The 26,983-nt window shown below is 40.4% G+C and overlaps 2 protein-coding genes and 1 long non-coding RNA gene across 13 annotated transcripts in view; 2 read left to right on the top strand and 1 right to left on the bottom strand.

Moving 5' to 3' along the window:
• PPM1D (protein phosphatase, Mg2+/Mn2+ dependent 1D) overlaps positions 1–14,727 on the top strand; it is a 39,275-nt gene extending 24,548 nt beyond the window's left edge. The window contains exons 4-6 of the mRNA XM_038375377.2: positions 5,513–5,703; positions 6,249–6,491; positions 13,273–14,727. Coding sequence (XP_038231305.1) covers positions 5,513–5,703; positions 6,249–6,491; positions 13,273–13,827 — 989 coding nt within the window. The 3' untranslated portion in view covers positions 13,828–14,727. The remainder of the gene's footprint in view (positions 1–5,512; positions 5,704–6,248; positions 6,492–13,272) is intronic.
• On the bottom strand, positions 103–21,159 carry LOC119844502. Of its 2 annotated transcripts, XR_005289293.2 has the most exons (3): positions 19,830–21,138; positions 15,057–15,169; positions 103–836 (listed from the first exon to the last, which is right to left on the bottom strand). It is a non-coding gene; the product is annotated as an uncharacterized LOC119844502 (long non-coding RNA). The 2 variants fall into 2 exon arrangements; XR_005289294.2 differs by lacking the exon at positions 15,057–15,169 and having other exon boundaries at positions 19,830–21,159.
• The window catches only part of BCAS3 (BCAS3 microtubule associated cell migration factor), a 492,153-nt gene continuing 486,284 nt past the window's right edge, over positions 21,115–26,983 (top strand). For 6 of the 10 annotated variants that reach the window (XR_006276226.1, XM_038375370.2, XM_038375366.2 and 3 more), the window contains exons 1-3: positions 21,117–21,392; positions 22,535–22,618; positions 23,187–23,274. Coding sequence is in view for 9 of the 10 variants with exons in the window: in XM_038375370.2 (XP_038231298.1) it covers positions 23,204–23,274 (71 nt within the window). In the remaining variant the exon portion in view is untranslated. Of the gene's footprint in view, positions 21,393–22,534; positions 22,619–23,186; positions 23,275–26,983 lie in introns of all 10 variants that reach the window. The other 4 variants (XM_038375371.2, XM_038375368.2, XM_043499434.1 and 1 more) reach the window with 3 other exon arrangements.

Here is a 26,983-nt window from a genome sequence, read left to right as displayed (position 1 = left end):
CACAAGGAATAAAAGAGAAGAATTGATAAGGGACAGAGCTCCAACATAGAAATCTGTGTGCCTCTAAAGGGAAGAGAAAATCAAATTTAACTTACACAGTTATTCTCTTGTTTTGAACTGAAGCATTTTATGTGACTATGGATCATGCTTTGGCAATCATATAAGTGATACAGCTGTTAAAAGGAAGTTTTTGTGAGAAAAAGCTACCTTGAGCAAGTTTTTTGCTTTAGATCTTCTAGAGCAGGGGTTCTCAAACTTCATTGCACCATGACCCCCCTCTGATAACAAAAATTACTACATGACCCCACAAGGGGGGACTGAAGCCTGAGCCCGCCCGAGCCCCACCGCCCAGGAAGAGGGGAAGAAGCCAAAGTTCAAGGGCGTCAGCCCCAGGTGGGCGATCTGTAACCTGAGCACCATCACCTAAGGCTGAAGCTTTTGGGCTTCAGCTTCAGCACCAGGCGCTGGGGCTCGGGCTTCAGCTTCAGCCCTAGAACGTGTAACGCCAGCCCTTGGGGGTCCTGACTCACAGGTTGAGAACCGCTGCTCTAGAGTACTGTTAACCTGTCCTAATGTTTTCTTTGCCTTAAGTCCCAGGCTTCATCCCCCCCCCCTTACAGGTTTCTAATAATCAGAATTAAACATGCATATTAAACTATGGAAAACTGAAAAGCTTCTCTGTCCATTAGGATGGGCGGATATGCACACTCATTTTCATTGGACAACCAAGTCATTAAAGTGAGGGCCTCTCCTGCTGCTGCTGCTCCTCCTCCTCCTCTCCATTAGTATTAATCCTTCTTTTTTTGCTTTTGCAAAAAAGGGCTGTAAGCCCTCAGCTGTAAGAAAAAGAAAACTTGTCTTAAAATTATTCCCCAGTAGCACATCAGGTAATGAATGTGAAGGTAATTAATGTGATATGCTCTGTGCACATGTACAATGAAATAAAAAAAAAATCCACATTACCCATTGGTAAGTACACAATGCAACCACTGAACCTCGCTTATATAATTAAATAACTGAAGCTGAAACACAAACCACTCAGAGCAAAGAAATTCTTAGATTGTTGCTTCCTGGTAATTCTTCAGCATCACTTCTATAGATGCCCCTCTTCTTGAATGTAAGTAAAATAGCAACTATAAAAATACCTACAGGAAATGTACATGTATGTTGTGAAGGTGCATTATTGACACTATTTAAAAAGAAAAGCATTGCCTTTCTGTTGTGTTCCCGTCTATATGAGGAGCTCAAAGTGCTTTACAAACATTTAATGATAACATCTCGGAGGTAGGGAAATATCCCCTCAGTTTCCCCATCTGTAAAGTTGGGATAAGTGACATTTCCAAGATCACAGAATAAGTCAGAGATAGATTGGAAAATAGAACTGACAAGTCTTGACACCCAGTCCACTACTCTAGTTCTTAGACCACACTGCTTTCACTGTCCTCTCCCTCTGTCTCATGCTCTATTGACATACTGTCCAGAAACTTGCTTGTGAATGTAGAAAGGGAGACTCCTGTTTGTTAAGAAGCAAAGCTCCAATATGCTGCTGTGTTACATGCCTGAATGAGCTTCAGGACCATGGCACTATCCTGTTGTACCCTGTGAAGGCCATGTGCTTTTGTTGATTCACAGTGAGAGTTCAGTATTTAGCAGCTGTCAGGTCTTCAGATCCCTTACCAGTGGCAGGATAGGTTGCTTATAGCTAAGGCTGCATGTCTGTCACGGAGATCATGGATTTCGTGACTTTCTGTGACTTTGGCAGCTGGTGCAGCTGGCTCAGGGGCTGCCTGAGATGAGCTGCCCCTGGGCCAGCAGCAGCAGCAGTTTGGGTCTGAGAGGGGGCTCAGGGCTGGGGCAGGGTGTTGGGGTGTGCGGTGGCACTTACCTCGGGGGGAGGGAGCTCCCCAGCTCCAACTGGCATGTCCCTGCAGCTCTTAGGCAGAGAGGTCAGGGGGCTCCGTGCGCTGTCCGTGCCTGCAAGTGTCACCTCTGCAGCTCCCATTGGCTGTGGTTCCTGGCCAGTGGGGGCTGCGGAACCGGTGCTTGTGGCGGGAGCAGCACACGGAGCCCCCCGGGCTGCCCCCCCCAGGAACTTCAGGGACATGCCGGGAGGAGGCGGGTAGGGAGTCTGCCAGCCCCACCAACCCTCCATTCCTCCACCCAGCACCAGTGGGGGTCCTGGGCCGTGCGCTGCTGCCTGCCTGCCCCCCAGCACAGGTGGGTATCCCGGGCCACCTCTGCCCAGCACCCGTGGCCCCCCAGCCCAAGTTTTAGTTAGGGGTATATAGTAAAAGTCATGGACAGGTCACAGGCTGTGAATTTTTGTTTACTGCCCGTGACCTGTCCACGACTTTTACTAAAAATATCCGTGACTAAAACACAGCCTTAATTATAGCACCTATAGGGTAGAAGTCCTATAAGAAATATTTCTACAAAACCACTTTAGAAATCTTAGCGTTTTTTTTTACACTTCTGGCAAGTTTTCTGTTTGTGCTGCTTTACTTCTCCATTCTTTGCCTCTGGCCTGTATAGTTAATATATTGTAAAAGGGAGAATAATGTAGCTCTGCAACAAATTTAAGCTGTGTGAATCCCTGTAAATATTATGCACCTTGTTTATTTATGGAGAGTTAAATCTGCTACACACCTGGCTTTGTATTTTGTGTCTCCTACTTTGAAAACAAGTTTATTGCCATTAATTCACAGGTGCAACTCGACACAACTAGAATAATCACAACTAGAAATGTTTCAGAGTAGCAGCCGTGTTAGTCTGTATTCGCAAAAAGAAAAGGAGTACTTGTGGCACCTTAGAGACTAACAAATTTATTAGAGCATAAGCTTTCGTGAGCTACAGCTCACTTCATCGGATGCATTTGGTGGAAAAAACAGAGGAGAGATTTATATACACACACACACAGAGAACATGAAACAATGGGTTTATCATACACACTGTAAGGAGAGTGATCACTTAAGATAAGCCATCACCAACAGCAGGGGGGGGAAGGAGGAAAACCTTTCATGGTGACAAGCAGGTAGGCTAATTCCAGCAGTTGCTAGCCTACCTGCTTGTCACCATGAAAGGTTTTCCTCCTTCCCCCCCCTGCTGTTGGTGATGGCTTATCTTAAGTGATCACTCTCCTTACAGTGTGTATGATAAACCCATTGTTTCATGTTCTCTGTGTGTGTGTGTATATAAATCTCTCCTCTGTTTTTTCCACCAAATGCATCCGATGAAGTGAGCTGTAGCTCACGAAAGCTTATGCTCTAATAAATTTGTTAGTCTCTAAGGTGCCACAAGTACTCCTTAACTAGAAATGTGATTGTAAATGGGTATGATGAGCATTCTTTGGCCAAACCCAAGCCTTGATTGGATTGCACTGTCTAATTTCTTTAACCACTGTGGTGGGTAGTCATCCTCTGTCTGTTGGATAGCTGTCCTGACACAGAGTGGGTAAAAGAGAAGGACAGGGAGTATCATCATAGGGCTGGGAATCCAAAGTAACTGACTTGGAGTTGGGGACCACATAGCTGAATTTCTGCAACAACTTTTTTAATGTAGAAATGTAAATTGTTGTATGTCTATGACAGTCCAAATATTTCTATGTATAGGATGCTCTTTTTGACTGGAATGTGTATGTTTAAAAAAATCCACTCCTTTCCATCTTCAGCTGTACTCTTGCCTTTCAGATATAGAAGATGGTCATTCAAAGTTGGTCTAGATGTTATGGAAGTGCTAACTTCTCTATAGACAACATATGAACATTGGATATCTTTTCTTTAAATCTGTCAAATAATATGTCCAAAGTTTATTTGTGTAAACTTAAATACATGGATGCAAGGCCACTGTAGTGGCTAAACACCTTACAAAATTGTTTATAACTATGCTTGTTTAGTTCGAAGAGGTAAAGAAGCAATGCTGTCAAAAACAATAGTGATCTGTCAAGGATCAGTTAAAACAATCAAGCAAAACAACTGTTCCCATGTTTCAGTCTCATGCCGCCATTGACTTCCATGACAAGACTTCAATAGGAGGCAGGAACAGATCCTAAAATAGCTATAAAAAGATTATAAAATAAATGAGGAGTTAAGATCTTATCTGTTGTGGCAGTGGCAGGCAAGATTTGAACAAAAGCTCGTGTTCTATAGAGACTTTTAGAGGCAATTACATGCACAATAATTGGTGCGCTGGAGCTCAGCTTGACTGCGACAGTATTTATTTTCATCTTGTTCCCAGCCAGTGAGCTTTGTTGTGCTAGTCTGCTGATGGAGAGAGTGCCTCTATTCAAGTAGGCAAGGCTTTTAATTAGCATTTAGTAGAAGCATGTATATGTTATCTGCTGCTGTGAAGGTGAATTGGCTCTTTAAGGAGGATGGCCCACTGATGTTTGCTATAGTTAAGTGGAGTAATTGATTTGAAGTATTCCTTGTTCTTCTGAAAAACCTTTTGTCCTGGTTGACAGTGCCGAGTGGAGCTAAAGGAAGAGTTCCTACTCCAGGAAGCAGGGAGATAAAGAATTTATTTTTATTATTTTAAAGGGGCATGGTGGAGTGGGGAAAGAAGATGTCAAAAAACTGTTAAAAAGGACACAAACAGTTACACTTTTTGAAGTCTTAAGCTGAAAAATTTGCTTTTAAAATGAAGTTCTTTAGATTCTAAATGCTTTCCCCCCTCTGATATTGAATGAATTTCTACTTTAAAGCACGTGTTGCATACAGGAAGAGACCTGCCAGGGTCTGGAAAATGGTAGTAAATATTCTATTGGATTCTTTGTTAATTTCAAACCTTCAGTTGCCTTTCTAAGGAGTTATTTACTAGAATCAAGTGGAGGATACTTTCTATAAGAAAATTACTTTTCATTCTATTTCTACAATTATAGGATGCGACATATAGGGCAGGTAATGTCCAAGAGAAGAGATGTAGAGGTTAGCCTTGTAGTAACTATTCTGTCAGGCCTGGAGAAGGAGAAGGTAAGAAAATGTTGGCATAACAGAATAATGGCACTCCATGATTTAAAGGGATCAATTTGGAAAACCACATTTTTGTCTGAAAATTTTACTGGTTTTACAAGTAACATCTAAAATCACTATAACTGAAAGAAATTAATGGGGAAAAAGCACTTTTCTCTCTTGCAACAGTTTTACTTAGCATATTTGACATAGTACAGTATAGTCAGTTTCATTGTTTCCTATGTATTGAGTCAGTTTTTCCCTTCCTGAAAAGACCATAACAAACTTCAACAGGGAGTAGAGAGCCTCTTGTAAACATGTTTTTAAAATGAAGTAAAAAATAAACCAATCAGAACATACTATTGAAAGAGTGGATGACCAGAAACGAGCAATTAAAAAACCAACAACAAAAACTCGTAAGTAGAGTGTCTCAGTAAGGGAGTTGCATTGATAGACTTTACAGGCATTTCACTGATGGTTGGTGTTGAAGACTGCTGTAATAAGGGGACAATGAAGACCCTTGACTGACTTTTATTAAACATTTTCCGTGTTTTCCTCCTCCCCAGGTGATCTGTGGAGTTACGATTTCTACAGTGGTGAATTTGTTGTGTCTCCTGAACCAGACACTAGTGTATATACGCTTGATCCCCAGAAGCACAAATACATTATCCTAGGCAGTGATGGACTGTGGAACATGATCCCACCTCAAGATGCTATTTCTATGTGCCAGGATCATGAGGAGAAACAGTATTTTATGGTGAGGGCTATTTTATGTTGTCAACTACTTTAAGATCACATGGTAGCTATTAACTCGCTTTTTTGCTGTTACTCTATTGCCGTACACTTTAAAAGTATATGCAGTTGTGACATCGAGTGTTATTACTTAATAATACTGCTACAGCATACATGGAGCTATTACAGTGATGGTAAACTTATTGGGATAGCATATGTTTTAGTCATGGGTATTTTTAGTAAAACTCACGGACAGGTCACAATAAGTAGGTAGAAATGTATAACAACTTCAGTTACCTTTTAAAAAAAATTAGTAAAATGAGTTTCCTCTATGTGACGTCATTATGAACAAAGTTTCACTGTAACTGGTGTTTGCACACTAATTCATTCAAACAATTCTTGACTACCATTCTGTTTGTCTGTTTGCTAGATGCAGGTTTGTCTAAATTCTGATGCTTTACGACGATCAGGTAGAGGTAGAGAACTGCAAACTGTGCCATATAATGTCTTCACTTTATGATCACAGTAAAATGGTAATGGGTTTTCTCTGTTTTTCCTTTAAACATTAAGGGAGAACACAGACAGTCTTGTGCCAAAATGCTGGTGAACAGAGCACTAGGCCGGTGGAGGCAGCGTATGCTTCGTGCAGATAATACTAGTGCTATTGTAATCTGCATTTCGCCGGTGCTGGACAATCTGAGCTACTGGGAAAATGAAGAGGAATTGTATCTCAACTTGGCAGAGGGCCCCTGCTACAGCAGTCCTGATATGTGCATGATGACACCCTCCCGCTGCTGTACCCCTCCTGTCAAGGTAAAATTATTTAGAATTCCAAACCATTCCAATTTTAAGAATGAAACCCACAAAATTTATAGCTAATTCCTCTATCCACCTCCTGCTTCTTCTCACTAGAGAGAGGCAGCCTTCTTATGTGACTTAGAAAGATCACACACTTCTCCTTATGTTCTTCAGTTGTTTGGTCCTGGGCATATAAATTAAGAGTGTAAAAGTATGAGCTTTGGACTTGAGGACATTCAAAGTCTCTGCGTAATCTTAAAATCTTGACACTTTTTGAATTACCAGTTGAATGTTAACAACTGAAATCTATAATGATAGAATGGTGGTTGGTGTATTTTGTTTAAAAAAGGTCAGTATTTAAATTATATGTACAGCATCCTTCCTAATGAGTAGTTGCATTTCCCTACGATACATAAACAGAGAAATGATTAGTTGTTTTAAGAGCACTTCTATTTTCAGGTTGGGAGAGCATATCTGCATCTATCTGTCAATTTAAATTTTCTTCATTAAAAGAGACAGCCTTATTTTACAGGGATCTTCCTTTGAATTAGATTCTTGTCTATTAACATAGAAGGGAGGTTTATGGAAGGTCTTTACCATTTTGTTAAAGATTAGGATATAATTGTGAGTGAATGTTTGTTCTCTAATGTCTTTAAATAGTCATCCTTTAGGCTAGTAAAATTGAAAATCAAAGATTAGAATGAGAGTACTTAACATTTGGTTGATATAGAGACGGACAGCTAATAAAACAGCAAGTGGTTTTTTTTTTTCCATTCAGTAGCAGCAGGAGAATGCATGGGAGGAACCCCAAATCCACTGAAAAGGGTAGCAATCCCAAAGTCTTCTGTGGCGATAGATTATCTGAAATGTAATTATTCCTGTTTTTCAGTCAGTGGTTTTTGGTGTACAGCTTTTGAATTATTTCCAGCCCTTGTCAAGTAAACTTTGGGTCATGTTGTTTTGAAAATGTCCCAGAACTAGCATTTCAAATAAGTACTCTAAATATCCCTCCCCCCCCTTCACTCATGTAAATACATTCAGTACATTCTGTGTGGCGTAGAAATCTGTGCTCCAATGGTCAGACCAATACCAAAAGCAATGGAAGCCTCAGGGTCAAAACTTCAGAAGAGGAGTGTCATTCCTTTCATGGCCATTTTCAAACTGCCCTTCAGCTCTATGCTGGGGCTGCTAGGCTGTTTTTAAGGGACTGAAAATCCCCTCCTTAAAGTCCTCTTGCTGTTTTGGAGTATGCAGCACATGTTAGACTCATATCAAGGCAAATAGTCTTTCGTCTCGAAGGTAAGTGCTAAGCTGTAAATTTTAACAGTTCAAAGTGATGTTTAGTACTGAGATGAAGGTAACTTTTTATTTTGTTTTAGGGATTGTCTATATAGGGAAAATAATGGAAATAGGTACAGCAGAATAAGCTATATTGCTATAGCTAATCCAGAATAGCTCCCCATGTGGCCAGAACACACTGTTCTGGAATAAAAGTGGCAATCAGCAGGGCCCTGATGGTAAAATTCAGTTGGCCACAGGCATAGAATGGTTACCATTAAATCTGCTGGTTCCATTTTAAGTACACTTTTTTCCTCTTGCCCTGCTTTACAGTTTTATTTTATAATTTTAAAAATATTTATTTTATTTAGGATAATTCATTCCTATCACACTTGATTTCTTTTAAAACTGAAATGAATACACAGATACCACAAATAAAATTTTTAGCGTCAGTATAGGTTGCTGTTTTAGTAACAAATACCATCTATTCTCACAGAATCCGTATAGAAGTGGAAGGAAAGGAAAGAGTGGAAGCAGGAAGTGGAAAAAGAGAGAGAGAAAACAGGGCAACTGTCCTATCAGAATAATATTGAAACATTTAAGGAAAAACAAACATCTCTAGACTAGAATAAATGGAACGACTCTGCATCTGTGTCCCTTTTGTGTATTTTTGTGAAAGCCCAAAAGGAGCTTCCCTATATTTTTCAGGTCGTTATTCTGGCTTGACTAATAAGTAGCTTTTTTTGCAATGGGCAGGGGAGCACCTTTTCATTTCAGTGAGACACAATAATGGTGAGAAGAGCACATTTCCACACTGGGTGGGGTTAATATAATGGTTGACCAACAGGGTTTTCCATTTAAGAGCAAACTGCTTCTAAATAAATCTTCTGGGTAAAATTCAAGCGCAGAAGGTATCTCTGACTCATTTTCTTTCTATGAAATTCAAATTACATTAAACCTAAAATTAACTAGCATGGGAACCAGAATGTGGGTAAATGAAGACTGCATTGTGCCTTATTTCAGCCTTTTAAAAAGAAACCAATTCAGTTTTGGAGGGAGGATTAAAATAGCCTATGAGGGAGCAGAATTTTTCCTGCTGGTTCAAACCGTAAAAGTTGGACTTGTGCCTTCTGCAATAACTAATACCTGATCTTTCAGAAGCAGGCAACTCCCACTGCCCAAACCATATATAATCCACCCAGTTGTATAATGCTGTACATGAGGAGCAGGGAAGAGAATTGCTTCCTGATCCCTGTGATGATCATACTCTGGCCTTTAAAAAAAAAAAAAAAAATCCATATTTGACTCTGACAGTGAATTCTACCGGAATACAGAGTATTTTATACACTAAGGTATATAAAGTATTTTATTTGGTATATAAATTTACCTGCTCTTCACTTAAAGTTGACTGAGTTGTTGTATTATGAGACAGTGAGAAATGGATTGGTTTTTACTATATCCTTCAAAATTTTAAATCTCAAATATTCAATCTCAAATGGAAGTCATTTGTATAGATTCACAACCAGTATTTTTGGCACGTCAAGAAGTGGACAAAACCCTTTTTTCTAAGACGTATTTTTTCAGATCTGCTGTACAATCACTTTTAACCAGTGTGTTGATGACCTAACCTTTGCAGAAGTACACATAACTCCAGTAATGTTTGACTTTTGACTGTATTTACTAATTCCTTCCATCAGAGTAAACGTTGCACTTTCACAATAGCCACAGAATTGTTTCCAAATAATTTTTCTTCTGAGAAATGTATGTGGGGAAATATTAGGGGGAGAGCCACTGATTACGTAATATAAGGAGTTTAAAAATTGGAGCCTTGCTCCTACATGGTAATGTAAAAGTAGGGGAAGCCAAATTCTTCCTGGGATGTAGCTTATTTGGAAGAAATTATGGTACAAGAGGGGAGCGGAGGATCCTAGATGTGAATATCCATGTGTGAGATGAGTCTAGTGGTGGTCATATTATTGTCTTGAAATTCACTTCTCCCACATAAGGAAGTGAGATGTCACACTAGGAATTCAGGTCTGTTTACTCTTATGGAGCTTATTTCTGTCCCTTTATATAAAGAATCTGGCATTTTCATGTATGGAGAGACACTACAAGTATTTATTTCCCATCTGAAAAACATCTGTCTTTGCTCCTGTTAATAACCATACCAGAAGGACGATCAGTATCACAATACCTAAAACCAGAGGGAAGTACCTGATCTGAATTAGCCAGTCAATGCTTTCATGGATTGCAGTTGCCTTTTTCCCAGCCTGAGATCCATCATCAAAACTGTGCATGCCATGGGTGTTAGATGTCAGCCAATGGCAAGAGGTTACTGATGATGGTTCCTTTTATTTACATTTTATTCCTGGGGATTATGTCTTGGGGGAAAATGGCTCGGCCTTCAAGGCTTTGTCTACACTGGCAATTGAATGACAAACCTTTTGTTGTTCAGAGGTGTTTGAACCCCCCTTCCCCCCCCCAAAGACAAAAGTTTTGTGACAAAAAGCGCATGTGTGAACAGTGCTTTGTCGGCAGGAGCGCTCTCCTGCTGACAAAGCTACCGCCGCTTGTTGCGGGTGGAAGTTTTTTTATCAGCGGGACAGCTCTGCTACACTGCGTGCCTTTTAGCAGCACAGCTTTAGCAGCACAGCCATGTCACTAAAAGGTGCATGATGTAGACAAAGTTTGAGAATATTGATAAGTACCAACACCTTTGTCTGTTACCTTCAAAGAACTAAAGAGTCATTTGTAACTTTGGGTCTTAACAATCTCAGGTCTCCTAAGTATGGTTATCTCTGAAATAAAATGGAGGCCAAAGCCAAGTTCCTGAATTAAATAAGAGTATCCCCTTGTTTCTGAGTCAGATCTTTTTGGTGCCAACTGTAACTGATACATCCTTGAAATATTCCTAAAGTTTTAAAAAAACCTCTCAACAATTTCCTATTGCTGTCAGCGGCTGATTGCCCAGGAATGAATTTTGACTGGTCCACACCCTCGGTTCCTTTTTTTTTTCCCTTCTCATTATCCCACTCTATCCTAAATTCCCTTGTACTCCCCCTCCTAATTTTTTCCATTTTAGTGCCCCAAATCATTGTGTTACTGCAGCTATCCATATCAAGCAAGGCTATTGGTGATGAGAGGCATAGCACTGAGGATCTTGCATAGCAAGACATGCCAGATTAAAAGTCTAATGAAGAGCCAGTCTCAAAAGTATAATTGAGCCTATTAGGCAACAGGTTTCAGAGTAGCAGCCGTGTTAGTCTGTATTCTCAAAAAGAAAAGGAGTACTTGTGGCACCTTAGAGACTAACAAATTTTTTTCATGAAGTTGACAGATTTCCACTCTATACGGCTAAATTCAGTGCCTTGCATAATCACAGGTTTCAGAGTAGCAGCCGTGTTAGTCTGTATTCTCAAAAAGAAAAGGAGTACTTGTGGCACCTTAGAGACTAGTACTCCTTTTCTTTTTGAGAATACAGACTAACACGGCTGCTACTCTGAAACCTGTGATTATGCAAGGCACTGAATTTAGCCGTATAGAGTGGAAATCTGTCAACTTCATGAAAAAAATTTGTTAGTCTCTAAGGTGCCACAAGTACTCCTTTTCTTTTTGAGAATACAGACTAACACGGCTGCTACTCTGAAACCTGTGATTATGCAAGGCACTGAATTTAGCCGTATAGAGTGGAAATCTGTCAACTTCATGAAAATTTGTTAGTCTCTAAGGTGCCACAAGTACTCCTTTTCTTTATTAGGCAACAGTTCACAAAGCACCTCCGAATGTGTAAACTACATGGGTTTTTTTAGGTTGTCACTAGAACTGAGTGAAAGAATAACTTCTAAAATACTGTCCATAAATGTCTGTCGTCAGATCTATTGATAACATCTCAAACAGTTCAATTCACATCTATTAAAAGTTTGAATTTATCCTTTTTGTTTTTGTGCAGTAACTATTTAAATTTGGTTTACATTGGATCATCAAAGATAAAATCATCTTTCAGTAATGTCCAGGTTTCTCACTGGAAAAAAAATCCCTTTGATACTCCTACTGTCCTACTGATACTACTGTCTTTTGAAGTGTTTTTTTTTAAGCGTAGAGTCTAATTTTTCAGTTATGTTGAGCAACAACAGGCCCCTTTGACTTCAAATTGGGCTATGGTTGCTCAAGGTCTGATTTTCAAAAGTACTTAGATTTTGAGATCTCTTGTATTATTTCAGTGTGTTCAGTTTCAACTGCAGTAACCGCAGGTGCATTTAGTTTGCAGTATAATACAGTTTCTGGAATAAGATAGTAATTAGGTTATTGTCCTTACATCGGTAATACATAAAATGATGTGGCCTTGAAAAAATGCTTTGAAGGTCTCTCATTGAATAAACAGGAATTTCTCCACAATTTGAATCTTTTAATAATTGTGTCAACATTTACATGTAAAGGGCACTGCATAAATAGCAGTTTATATAGCCCTACTATGAGATAGTGAAGTCTTCTCTATTTTCCTGATGGTGAAATTGAGATGGAAATGATTTACCGAAGGCCACAGAGAACAATGAAGCCAGGATTAGCATTAGGAAGTTCCTGGCTTACAGTGCATTATACCACGCTCTCTCTCTTCAAATTACAGAATAACTTCGCTGTGCAGAAAACAGCCAAATTTACTTTGCTGAATAAAGAGAGTTTTGAAAGGCCAGAGCCTAATTTTTATTCAGTCTTCCCCAGTTGTAAGGAATAAGTGTGTTACTAACCTAGAAGGATTGGAAGCAACAAACGTAAATTCAGAGGTTAGTATAGTATTGTCTAGGGAGGCCCTTATTCCATCTTCTTGTACACCGTTAGAACTCCTCTAGCAACAGAGCATTGCTTCAGGCACCTGATGTCTTGTTCAGCAGTAACTAAAATGTCTAAATGTAATTCAAGTCAGGAGAAAGAGCCTGTTCTTTTGCTGTTTGTCCTAATAATACTTGGCCATTCAATGACATTTTTAATCTTCAAAGCACTTTGTAAACAATCTCACAAAACATCTGAAAGAGAGCATTAGCATCTTCATTTTGCGGAGGATACTGATGAAGACTGGAGTGCATGGCATTCAGTGCAGACATCCTTTTCAATGTTGGTATTCCAAAGTAATGAAAGATGCAAGTAGGTCCCATAGTTCGGTGACTTACTTATTAACTTTACGCCAGTGAGAATGAAAAGACGTATGCTAACTAAGGCGAGACAGGTCTCTGAAAAATCTAAAGGCAGACATGTCATCATAGGCTTACTGATGGAAATTAAAAAACTTGCGTAAGGTTGGAGGGCTGAAACTGGCAAGTTTAGATCCAGAGTCTGAACTCCACTGTGAAAATGTTCAGATGTGTTTTGCATCTGGATCTGGAGTTAGACCTGTCTCCAAGAAGCTTTGGTATCTGCTGTCATGTATAGTATCTTTCACCCACATACTTTAGCCATGGTCTGTGGTAACACAATTGGAGTAATGATATTTATGGATATATAATTCCTTCTTTTTTAATCCCAGCTTCTAGAAGAGGATCTATGGCCACGACTGAACTCCTCTGAGCCTGTTCCTTCTCTCATGCATAGCAATGTGATCTTGGATAAATATTCTGAGCTGTCCAGTGAGATTGCTAAAAGCAGTATACCGTTGGCGGTAGCATCCTCTAGGGATCCAGGCCCACAGGAGGAGAATTGTAGCAAAACACTAGCTTTGAGGATTCATGAATCTTACAGCAATGGCTTGTCAGTTACCCTTTCCCCTTCCAACTCAGCAAATTCAAGCATGGACCAAAAAAGCTTAAAGATGTCTCCTAATGGCCAAACAAAATCCCAAGAAGCAGAGAGGACACCTACAGGAAACTTTAAACGGACATTAGAAGAATCTAATTCTGGCCCAGCTTTGAAGAAGCCAAGACGTAGCCTGAGTCGAAACATTAGCGTCCAGCCAGAAAGCCTGTCCACAACTCCACAGCGCAAAAACTCAAACAAGCTCACCATGCGGCGAAGCCTGAGGGGACAGAAAAAGCTTGGCAATTCACTGTTCCACCAGACCAGGAAAGCTGTTTGCGTTTGCTGAGGGGTGTTTGTGTGAGCACAGTTTGGTCTGATTAGAATTTTGAAGTTGGTGCAGAAATTTGAAACTCTTCCTGTTAATCTTTTTTTAAAGTAGAAAACCTTTTGGTATTGAACAGCTTTATTCTCAGCCTTGTACTGCTTGTATTATAACTGTGAATTTTGTAGATGTGTAGGGTATAAGTTGCTGTAAAATGTGTGTAAATTTGTACTCCTTCATACAAATGTAGTCTCTTTTTTCCCCCTTGTATAATTGTTACAACAGGGCTAAACGTTGTTTAAAAGAAGATGTTTAATCTTTTTTGTTAATTTACTAAAGTCATGAATTTGTATAAGCTTCTTGTGATGAGAATTTCACAACTTTTTAACTGAAGTAAATTATTGAATAGAATGGAAGATATGTATTTTCGTAGTACTATACGTTCAACCCAAAGTGTGTCTTTTAGAGAATACTCTAGACCTATTTTTTGTTTTTAAATTTTAGATTTCTCTATTCAGAAATGAAATGGAAGCAGAGGTGTTGTATTACTTTACACAGCTCAATATCAATTTCTTTATCTTAATTAAAATACTATGCAGTATCTTATTCAGTTGTATTTTTTGTAATCTTAATCGTCAAAGTATTTAGCAAAAAAATTTTTTTTTAAATTTCTGAAAACCCCAACCCATCCTACAAAGCCATTCTCATCCTCTGTAGTAATTTATGGCATTTTTATCCAGGCATTTGGTAGTGGTATTCCTTTTAATATATGTGCCCTATAAAGGCATTTTTGGTTATTTCACTAACTGATGGTACTGCTAATTCCTTTCCCACATAAGTCATCCAATTATTTTATGATTTACAGTTTTCATTGAGTATGTGGACCATATGTATGTTCACCTAAATAAAACAAGTGAAAACTTGCTTGGGGTGCCTTTGTTCTTTACCTATGTACAGTGTCTTATTCTCAAGTTCTTTAAACACTGTGGTTTTGTGTAATTGTGCAAATATTAAATGGTTCCTTCCCTGTCCTTAAAAAAAAAAAAAACAAAAAACTGTTTTTATCAAATGGTTCCCAATTATACGCTTTATTTTTAAAAAGCGGGAGGCGTAGATAGTGTGATGTGCCATGGAGAGGACTTTTGGAATGAGAAATATAGATTTGGATTAGAGAAGTCTACTGCTTCTCTGCACGCTTTGCCTTTCTCCTGCCTGCCTCCGCAGGAAATTTTGATCAGGAAAGATATGCCCACCTGATTTTTGTAGTCCCTATTCAGTGCTTCAGAGGGAGATAAAGAAACCTCAAAGGTTTATGCCAGCATGGTGTTGGGGGAATCTTCCTTGACTGTACACCAATCTGTTCATCCTGTGCATGTTGAGTTTAAAAAACAAACTGATATAATGACATTTATAGTTACATACATACCTTTATAAAGTGTCCATAACTGTTGTTATGTAGGATGACTTATAGTAAAACACAAATATATCCTGAAAAGCCATTGGTATCCCAATAACTGTCCTTCACACCCCACCACCTACTCGCAATCTCTGTAACAGGAATACTGGAGCTATCAAGATTCTTATGCACTTTTGCTCTTACTACTGTATTTCTCCATTTTTAAATTCTAGAGGAATGTCCATTCTTATTCTCATTCTCAGCGGAGGGTTTTTGCTTTATCTTCCAGCATCTCTCCTTCACTAACCAGAGTCTGTTTTTGATGGGAGAATCAGTGGCATTTTGCAGGGTTGTTTGTGTAAATTTGATGTGCTTCAACTGAACACTATAGAAACTAAGTTGAGCCAGACAAAATAGAAGAGAGGAAGGGAATGTAGGTTTTTCCTCTCGTACACCAGTCAGAGGATCTGGAATCATCAACAAGCAATTCTATCTTCTGTAAAAGCCACTATCAGTTTATTATATGGGAGAAGGAAGATGTCCAGCTTTTTTTTTTGGTAAGCAAAAAGTCATTAAGTTTGGTCCATGAGTGAAACATGGCAAAATGTGTTTGAAATGAAGTTGCCTTTATTTTTAATTCTACTGCTGTGGCCAATAAAAATGACTTCAGAGTCCATTGCTCTGTCTTGATCTGTAAGGATCTTAGCCACTCAGAACAAGATGAAGTGTTGTATGTCATCCTGGTGGGCTGCAATTCGACATGAAGATTTATGCAGTCTTCCATTTTATTCAAATTATTGCAGTTTTTCAGAAACAAAGAGGCTTCAAAAGCAAATTGAACAAGTTAAAACCACTGAACTAGGCTTATTTCTGTGACCTGTGGAAAGTTTCAAAACAGTTTCTCTTTATTTGGATTATTTAAATTCAATTAAATGTAACTGGTCAATGCTTAATCTTAAATATTTATGCAGTTTAAGACTGTTGACATTCTACAGTGTCTTTTGACAGAGCAGCTCAAAGTGCTCTACAAATTAATCCTCACAACACTGAATGAGGTAATTACTACAGCCTTTTTCAAAACATTGTTCGTATACATATTTTGCTAGCTCCCTGCTCAACATGTTAGTATTAACATGGTACTTTGGGCTAAACTTATTGAGTCACTAACAATACTGGTAGTGCATAGATTGACTAGATTTCTGGTAATGCATAACTCCTCAGTTGACAGAATTTTACTGCATTTGCATTTTCAGTTGGAAGTTTAAGATCTGTATTGTTCCTATAGTACCATCTAGAATTTTTAAAGGGACATAGGCAAATACAGTGTTCCATCAACCTGCTTTACTCAAACAGCATATACTAGTGGTGGGCACTTGACTTGATGACTTAAGTCCCTTCCAACTTTAATTACTACGAAAAATTAATTCTATGGTAACACGTTAAAATTCTGTCCCGCTTTGCTTTCTAAGGCATTTGGAGTTAATTGGGTTGGCCTTTATCTCTCTCGAGGTCTTGTTGAGCTGTGCACAAGAACTTCTTGGTTTAGAAACCCAGTCTGTAGAGTGTTTTCCCTGAAGGTGTCCACCAAAGCCTATTTGTCTGTGTATGAGCAGTCTTTCACTTTCGTCAGTATTTTTATGATCACTTGACCTTTTTTTTGGGCGCGGGGGAGCATGTTTTTCTGAGCTGGTCACTTCTGTTGTCTAGTTTCTTTAATCGTCATGCCTGCTTTATCTTTATTCTAATTTATGTTTTGTGGTGCAGAACATTCCATGTACTGGTTTGGTTATGGACCCAATATACACTATGGCATTTTATACTGAATGTGTTTTGTGTTAGGTGGGTACGTTATGGTCAGAAGGCTCCTACGCGTGACTTGCTTTTAAATGTGCAAGGAAAAGGCCAGTATTCTAGAATTACATCAGTGGCCAGCATTATATTTTTGGAACCTAATTCTTTAATACTGGAACAATAAAATCCACAGGCTAAAATTAGCTCTGCTACCTACATGTTACTATGGCTACAGAAACCTCAAATGGAATCATAGGCTTTCTGAAAATGTATAATTCTCTTTCATCCAAGGAATGTAATAACATCTCTTACAGATATAAATATTAATGTATGGTCTAGGTTGGTCCTTAAAAGAAATTATTTCTCATACTATGGGATTGTAACCCACAGTTAACAGTTTTTACTAGGGATCATGATTTTTACTGTTGCATAGAAATTCATACACGAAAAAGCAGTTTAACTAGCAATCGAGTAGCTATATTTGACTTGCTGATCTATAATATGTCTAAAATATTAACTGCTGGTTTTAATTTGATTCTTGCTTAGTAAACCATTTTTAGTTAAATGAATAACTGCATTTTTCATCTCTAAATTTCAAAGCATTTAATAGATCCTACTTAGCTGCCTATCTGCCATGGAATTCAAACAACTCTTCACCAGTCTACAAGCTTTTACAGGTTTGTAGTAAAAGATTGGTGAGATGTTCAATTTTTTTTTTTTAAAAAGGATGACTTTTTTTTCTTGCCACAAGGAAAACCCAGCTGTAACACATTAAGAATTATGTGAATCTGTATCACAAGTTACATGCAAATACACTGAAGAAAAAAGACTGTATACACTGGCACATGTTCACTTTTTTCTGACTATATACGTTGAAGCAAAATTTGAATATATCATCAAGCACATGCACTCAGGTAAGTGTGACCTCTTTTCCCTGACACCCCCCTGCCCTCCCATTCCTCCTGTTTCCCATAGTACTTGTCTAGGGCTGCAGGATTTTCTCCATTTGCAGCAGCAGATGTCATCAGTTTAATGTCTGCTTTCTTAGTTTTGAATAAAATAAGCAAAGAGAATTATTTGAAAGGAAGAAGTATAGTACAAATAAAACTTTTGCAGTTGCAAACGGAGATTCCCCAGAGCAATCATTCCCTACCATTTTTTAAAATATATTTTGATTGCTACTGTAAACTGGCTAGAGCTTACCCTTTTGTCAGCTTTGCCTATTTTGATGTCATTTGTCTCCACATAAGTTAATTAGTCAATCAGGATAAGGAAAATATAAAATTTACAGCTGACAGCCCTCCTTAAAGGGCAGCAGTAAATCAAATTAGACCTGTTGAGTCATAGCCTTCAAACATTTTTCATTGTGAAACAAAATTATAGTATGTGCAAGGAGGAAGTTATCTGTGTATCAATTAGTGGTTTTAGAGTGTGTGTGTGTGTGTGTGTGTGTGTGTGTGTGTGTGTGTGTGTGTGTGTGTGTGTGTGTGAGAGAGAGAGTAGTGAGAGTGAGAGAGAGAGATTCAAATCACCATTGTGCAGTCTAACCTATTCAACCAAAAACTCCACCTCCCTTCTTGTAAGGGCATCTCTCTGTTGTGAGACAGTTAACAGATACAGGAACTTAACATTTGAACATTTCTTCAGGCTCGGAAGGAAGTGTCCTTGTATATTCTAACTCCAAACATACCTAATATTGCTCTTCAGGATAGGTTTATTAGAAGCATTGCCCCTGTTTGACCTGTCTAGTCAAAGTTTGGGGCTTTGAGGATGTTTTAGCTGGTTACAAATTGATGGAGTATGGTATTTTCTTGGATGTAATCTTGTTTATTTACAAGGACCTTACACCATCTCTGAGTCTAAGAAAAACCAGGCATAACAGGAACAGTTCATTAGCTTACAGCCCCCAGGCTCTAGCCAACTGAACAGACCCAAAAAGTCTCTGCCTGGCTTTTTCTAGGCTCATACATTGCACTCACCAGTTAATGCCTGACTTGCTTGCTTTTTCCTCTTCTGCCTTCCCACATGGATATGCTACAAATCCACACAACCACCACTCAACAAAAGATCACCATCAACTCCACCCAAACTCTTGGACAAATTCACAATCCCTTTTTGTCTTAAGTGGAGGGCTTCTGATTAACTCTTCCTGACAATTGTTAATGGAGGGGCATGTTCACACCTAATCTCAAAGAGTTTTGTGACTGCAGTCCCTAGTACTTCTCACCATAAGGGGTTTTCATAACAAATTTTTTGGTGGTGTCAGAGTGTGGCCACCAAGTCTTGCTGGTGGCTTTTCTGACGATTTTTCCTACAATAGTTAACTTTAGGAAAAATAAATATCCACATATACATGTCCAAATCATTATAATTTGTTTTCAGACTCAGTAATAAAATAATGTACAGTTGTTCTATTCTTTACTGGACCTAAATAGAATAGAAACACACACAAGGTGCTTTGTATGTTCTTGTCTCTTTTTCTTATTGCTGCTTTTGGTTGCTTTTTTTTAAAAAAAGACTTGCTAGCGGATAAGTCTGCTGTGAAAGGTGATATTAACAAACAAACATCACTTTTCACAGCAGATGTACTAAGCCCAGGGCCAAATTAAGCCCTGGATGGGGAACTGGTTATGGAGGCAGCAGGAACCAGGGCTACTTGGGGAGGGTGAGTTTGGGGCCAGAGTCAATCGCCTCACAGGCAGGGAATGGAGCCCAAACCCCCATGCCCAGGGGATGGGGCCTGGGGCTGGAGCCCAAACCCCCATAGGGTAGAGCTTGCCACCCACCACCCAAGGGCTGAAGCCCAAACCCACTACCCCTAGGAAGGTGGGGAACTCACATTAGCTGTCTGTTCCTTCAGTTTTGCTGTCTTCCTCAGAGGTGACCACGGCCCAACCACTGCTGGCAGCCCCAGGGGAGGGGCTGCTGCTTGCCTGCCAATTCCAGGGGTCGGTGGCTGTAAGAAAACCCCCTGGTGGCCACATGTGGCTACATTTGAGAAACACTCTATCTGTTCGTTAGGGACCCTCTCCTCTTCTTTTTCTGTCAAGGGCCTAACTTAAATTCACTCTTGTAACTAATGATATAGATCAGTAATCATACAATTGAATCCTTCTGGATGATGCAAACTTGTGGTATTGTCATTTGCTGTTTCTGAGTATGAAGTTTCCTTATGGGTGACACGTGGCTCTACAAGAGTTGCCGTCATCTTGTAAATGTATGGGAAGGGGATGCAACTGCTTGTTCTGTGCATGACATTTTATTTCCAAGCTGTATCACACAGCTCTCTCGTGACAAGACTGTCGTGAGAAAGTTGGAGTATGCCATCTGAAGGCAGCGTTTGTCGGGTTTTTGTTTTGCACACAGCATGTTCCCAGGGAGGGTGATTCCAGAATTTATTTACGGACGGGAGAAGGACATCTATTGCCTAATCAACCAGGATGCTTTCAGAGGAGCAGCCGTGTTAGTCTGTATAAGCAAAAAGAACAGGAGGACTTGTGGCACCTCAGAGCCTAACAAATTTATTTGAGCCTAAGCTTTCGTGGGCGAAAACCCCCTTCAGGCCGAGTGGCCATTTTAGCCCTGATGTCTCCGCAGCCGGTCTTGCTAACTGATGTTTCGTTGGGCTGCCTGCAGTGGCCGCGCTGCTCCCGGGCACGGGGGACACTAGCCCAGGACCGTCCTGGGCGTAGCGGGTGGAGCTGTGTCCCGCCCAAACACGCGTCTGGGCTGCTCGGGCGGCTCTGGCCCGGCCGGCCTGTCCCGTTATGACAGGGCAGCTCCCTGTCCGCGGGGTGGGGGGGTGCGTCCTGCCGGGGCACCCCCTTTCCGTGCCCAGGCCTCGCCGCTCTTCGTTCGCCTCATCCCGCCCGCCAGGATGCGGGGCGGCGTCTACGCGCTCTGGGCCGGAGACGAGCGGACCCAGCCGGGGCCTTGGTTTTGTTGCCTCAGCCAGGCCACTTCCGGGATTACGTACCGCCGAAGCGGACGGTAAAATAGGATTCTAATGCCTTGATGTGGGCGGGGTCGAAGGCCTTTCCTTCTGATTGGCTGTTGGTCCGTGACTGACAGGATCCTGGGCTTTTCCTCCCTGCACGTGCGTCGGGGGGGGGGTCTCACGATGGCTCTCGCGATATCTGGATGTAAACAAAGCTAAACGGGCCCAGGCTGCGTTCTGTTCTCTCAACCTAGTCTGAGCAGTGAGCGGGTGCAAGCGGCAATCAGGGCCTCGATATCCCGCCCACTGCTCCACAGCGAGGAGTGCGATTGGGTGACAGGATGGAGGAGCCTGCCTCTCCCGCCTGGTGATTGGCTGTTGGCGTAAGCGTGTGCCAGGTGTCAGTTCCCGAGAGGGTCCCAAACACTGTCAGTGAGGAGCCAGGGCGAAGGAGCAACGCAGCAGGTAAGGGGGGCCGGGGAGGGGGAGGTGGGAAACGGGAGGGGGGAGATAGAAGGGGAGGAGACTGGTGGAGGAGGGGGATGGGGCGGGGCGGGAGGAGATTGGTGGAGGAGGGGAGCAGGGGTGGGGGAGAAGAATAGGGCAGGGGAGGAGGGAGCAGGTGTGGGAGATGGGGAGGAAGGGGAAGAGTGGTAGGGGCAGGGGAGGAGAGAGAAGGGGTGGGCGTAGGGGAGGAAGAGATGAGAGGGGAGGAAGGGGCAGAAGTGCCAGAAGGGGATGGGGAAGGGGGAAGGGTTGTAGGGGCAGGGAAGGGAGAGAAGTGGGAGAAGGGGGTGGTGAAGGGGGAGGGGTGATGGCAGTAGGGAGGAAGGGGAACAGCCACAGTGGTGACAGGGAAGGATGGAGAAGGGATGGGGGTGATGGGGCATGGCAGGAAGGGGGATGGGAGAGGGGCTGGGGTAAGGGAGGAAAAAGAAGGGATGGGAGGCAGGGAGTGATGGAGGTTGGGGGAGCAAGGGGAAGGGTCTGGGAAAGGGGGATGGGGAGGGGAGGGGTGAGGAAGGATGTGATAGAGGGATGTGCAGGGGTAGAGGAAGGGAGGGATAAGGGGAGGGGAGAGACGGAAAAAATGAAGGTGTCTGAGAAAGGAGGAGTAAAATAAATTGGACTGGTCTGGTGAGCTGTGGTATCTGGGTGGCAATTTGGGGATCACAAGTGTGGGAGGCTGGTCAGGCTCAATTTCCCAGCTCAAGAATTGCCAGTGGGGTTTCTCAAGACTGAACTGGTGATTCCCAATAGCCGTGCACTTCAGGCTCTCTTCCACCCTGGGACGCTGGTGGCACAAGAGCTGGAGTTCTGTTGCAGGTAACAGTGCTCATGGCTGAATGACAGCAGGCACTGACTGGTACAGATGTACCACTGGGCTTGGAACAACTCCTCTCCTCCATGTCTCTTAGACTGTAAAATGCTTGGAACATGAATCAAATCCTGGCCCCGTTGAAGTCAATGGTGTCAGGATTTCGTCTCCAGCCTTTATTTTCTGTGCAAAGTACCATCTACACATGCAACACTAAATAATGACTACTACGTTGGGTAATGTGGTTGCAGTGACCCGGATTCAACTGTTGTTGTTTTGTTGTTGCTAGATTGCTAATTGGATGATAGAAACTGTTGGGGGCGTGATTAGGACCTGTCATAATTACTGGTGTCTGGTCAATGCCTTTTGCCCTGTGAGTAAAACTCTTTTGTTTTTCTACATTAGAGAACTGATCTGAATTGTTCTGAACAACTAAAAGCAGAATGCTTTTGTTTTGTGAAATCTTTTAACACTAGCCATTGTGATTACTTACTGAATGTCTTGTTTCCCAAGAGCATATTCATTGTGATTAAAAGTCTGTTTCTATAATTTATGTGTGTATATTTTCTGGTCAGTATTTCACGATGAAATGCTGCTCTCAAGCTGGTGTAGTGCAGTTAGTGTATTTGTAAAATTTGTTGTTATATATTTTCCAAGATGTTGGTGCATATGTGCAGTTTACATAATACATAGCTTCTTGAAATAAAAAAACTCATTTTATCATGCAAGATTTTGTTTTCCCTTTTTTCCTGTGGTTTGCTTGCTCAATATCCCAGAGATTTATTTAAACAGTGCCAGAGGTAAGTATAGTGATTTAGATGTATCTGAGGGAACGGTCCCTCCTCTCGAAGAGCTTACAGTCATGCTAGCAAGAGAAATTGACTAACATAAATAAACATTTCCCTATAAATGATTATTTAAAAAATATCTACTGCCCATAGGTATCTGCAGAGCAACGATGGCAACAGAATCTCCTCGTCGCCCTAGCCGATGTACGGGGGGAGTTGTGGTTCGCCCACAGGCTGTCACGTAAGCATGTTTATAAGACGTCCAGTTACCTTTGTTTGAAATCCCTAGAATATTCCTGTACAACAAGTACGTGGTCCTCTGAAAATCAGCAGCAACTTCCTGTCATAAACAGTACAGTTTTGTTGTGCTCAGTATTTTCCAGCAAAAGAAAGTAAATTAATGCCTCTTTCCAGATTTACAAGATTATACACAGCAGGCATTCTCTTTGAAAGGGATACATTTGAGATTGGTAGGCCAAAATGTTCACCAACCTTACAAGTTACAGGGTAGATGATTGAATACTTTATATATAAACAAGAAAAGACTGCAAAACATATTTTGCTTGCTAAACAAACTGGACACTAGATACAACTGAGTCATAACAAACTTGTGCTTAGTGGGCATTTGTAGATTTCCTCCCCCGCCCGCCACTGCTGTCTCCCTCTGTTTTATTCTTTTATTAAAAAGTATAAAGATCCTGTTATCTGCACTGCCTCAGTAAGTGGGGTTGTTGTGGATGTCAGTGTACTGCTCGCTCTGGAGAACAGAGAAGACAAGTACAGTGAAGGTTTAAAAAAAAAAATTAGTTACATATGTCCCTCCAAAATACAGTGCGTAACAGACTTTCCTACCTTTGCCAGGTCTCCCTAAGTTACCTTCACATGTCAATGGTTGAATGGTGAACATCCTTTATTAGAGTAACCAGAAAACTTGCCTGTCCTAAGTCCTTTTGTAGCAGAATTGGTGAAATTTTCTCAGTGATGGCATTATGCCGCTGACTAGTTTTTTTTTTTTTGCTATGGTATTGCATTGCAATATCATGTATGTTTTGGCAACTTGTACTTTACTTACAAGAGCTGACAAAACAAGAACAATGGTAATGATGGGGATGACCGTCTATTAGATCTCAGGATTCACTTGATTTTTAGCAGGAGCAAATAAAATGTAACTCAGTGAGTTGCATAAACAACTGGGTCTTTGCAACCTAAGCTTTCATAGAAGGGAGGAGAAGCCTGTAGTGGAAAACTTGCTATTTGCCAAGTGCAGTTCTGTTTGTAGTAACCTGTTCTCTGGAAAAACAGTAATTAAAAAAGAAAAACAAGATAAGAATATTTGATTATTCTTACTATTATTATGGTGCTCTTTGTGTGGTGATTATTTTTCAGTTTGTTTTCCCAACCTGCATATCTCAGTTATGGTACATCACTCATTCTTTATCTCAGAATTGAATTTTCTGGGTAGCATGCTACAAACTTGAACCTCCTGCCCTCATTTTGAAACAGTAGGTTATCAAACAAATGGCAGAACATATTAATGATCTACAAAAACAAGAGAAGCCTATACAAAAGAGAAGCTAGCTTGGGACATACTTCAAATACTGATCTATCAATTACCTGGCTAAAAACTAATTAGAAGTTTCATAGTGGTGTTTTTTTTTATTTTTTTTTAAATAGTACATCAAAGAAGAAATTCTCTCAGAAGTTCTTAGCCTTCAGCATTCTGTCTGCTAGCCATTGCTTAATTCCTTTCCAAGAAAGTGTACATACATTGAACAAAACATTTCCAAAGCATGCCTGCTTGGCTTTCTCATTAAAGATATACTTTGGAAAGCATCAGCACACATTTATGAAATGAAGACATTACCACCCTTTTGTTAAGGCTGTTATACATAAACATTAATTAATGTTTTAATTATCCTGTAGAATAGACAAGTATATAGAGAGACAGAGATCATGACCTGGCTAAGATTACACAATGAGTCAATCAGGAATAGAAAGCAGGTGTCTTGTCTTAGTGTTCTGCTCTAACTACTAGGATAAACTCTCTTTAGTTTAGTAATCTTTGTATCCACTTTTGTCAGTCTTGGTCTGGAATAAACTGTTTCTCGATCTTCAGGAACAATTTTTCAGATTTGCCTTCATTTCAGAGGGCAGGCAACTTGTTACATTTATAACAGGTCAGTCCTACAGCTCCATGAGCATCAGTTCTAAAAGTGTATGCAGAAACTTACATCTCCTCCGTAGTGGTGTCATGACTGGAGAGAACAAAGGCTTCCAAGTACTGAATGTCCACAACATTTTATGTGGACAAGATATGTACACAGTTTTATTTAGAAGGAAAGTGGCTGAGCCTTTTGGTAGCAGGAATCTGGATTTCTTTGTTCCAGCAGCAAGGGCAATACTGGCAACAACTTGTATTTGCTGCTATTGGTAATTCGAGACTTAACGCTTAAGTAGTTATGTTAAAACAGATTGAATATGTACCAAAATAATCATTAATCTGAAGTATGTCAAAGCTGTTGGATGCAAAGAGTGTGCTGAATAAAATTTAGAATCACCACTAACTTTTAAAAAAATTATATGGGCAGCTGAACATGTTGTCCATTGCCAAGTTAGGTGACTAGCATTATACAAAGATATCATCAGCCTTATGGGGTGAGTCCACATATTTTGTTGCTCAGCAGTTACACAGCATATCTGAGAGACTCACATCTCTCTTAGGTAAGATACCTTAATAAAAGCCTTAGTTAAAGTCTATCAGAACAAATGTGCCTTGCATTATATACCACTGCACTCTAAATTGCAGCTGATAATGAATTGCCAAGAGGAGTGAGTTCCACAGTGTAAGACCTCTACTGAAAATGCCTTCCCGCTAATCTTAGCCAGCTTTATCTCGGGAATAGATAGTAGAAATCTCTAGCATCTCTTAGCTTCAGGGTGGTGCCTAGCATATGTAAACTGGCGGGTGGTTTCCCCAGCCCAGGAAGAGAAATAATGTTTCAGCTATTAGTCTTTTAATGCCCTTTCTTCAGGGCTTGTTTTATTGTCCACAAATCAATCGCAAAACAAAAAGCAAATGAAAAACACTGAAGAATAATTCCTAAAGGCTTTGCTTGCTTCAACCGGCCAGGAGGGAAAAGGATACAGCCTTCTCCTTTGACCCAACTTTCCCTTCCTTTTAAACTTTGCCCAGACATGTGACAGGCAGAGACTTCTTAATCCTTTACAGACTTCAGTGCGCTTACTTTGTGACCAGTATGGGATAGGCAGTTTATCAAGTAATTGGGTTCCAAATTTTCCAGATTATATGGATATTGTATAGTACAGTCGAACCTCAGAGTAAGGAACACCAGAGTTACAAACTGACCAGTCAACCACATGCATCATTTGGAACTGCAAGTACGCAATTAGGCATCAGAGATTTCCCCCCACCATCCACCCGCAAAAAAAAGGCAAATACGGTACAATACAGTACTACATTAAACATAAAACTACTAAAATGAAAAGTTTTAAAATAAAGATTTGACAAGGTAAGGAAACTGTTTCTGTGCTTGTTTAATTTAAATTAAGATGGGTAAAAGCAGCATTTTTCTTCTGCAGAGTAAAGTTTCAAAGCTGCATTAAGTCAATGTTCAACTGGAAACTTTTGAAAGCACGACCATAACATTTTGTTCAAAGTTACGAACATTTCAGAGTTTTGAACAACCTCCATTCTCGAAGTGTTTGTAATTCTGAGGTTCTGTTATACCTGGTGGGTAATTCAAGGTAACACCGTATTTTTCTAAGTGGAATAATTGGGGACATTTTAAATGCAGTTGAGTAGGTGTATAGTGTAAAAAGCAAAATGTAACCTCACAAATTTGTAAAGAAACCATACAGACTGGAATTGGAGTTTTCTCCACCAGTCAAGGCAAATGTAATTATCTCTGCAGTTATTATCCAATGAGTAG

Source organism: Dermochelys coriacea, chromosome 17, assembly GCF_009764565.3.
Source record: "Dermochelys coriacea isolate rDerCor1 chromosome 17, rDerCor1.pri.v4, whole genome shotgun sequence".
NCBI classification, from domain to species: domain Eukaryota; kingdom Metazoa; phylum Chordata; order Testudines; family Dermochelyidae; genus Dermochelys; species Dermochelys coriacea.
This window is presented reverse-complemented; position numbering and strand designations above follow the sequence as displayed.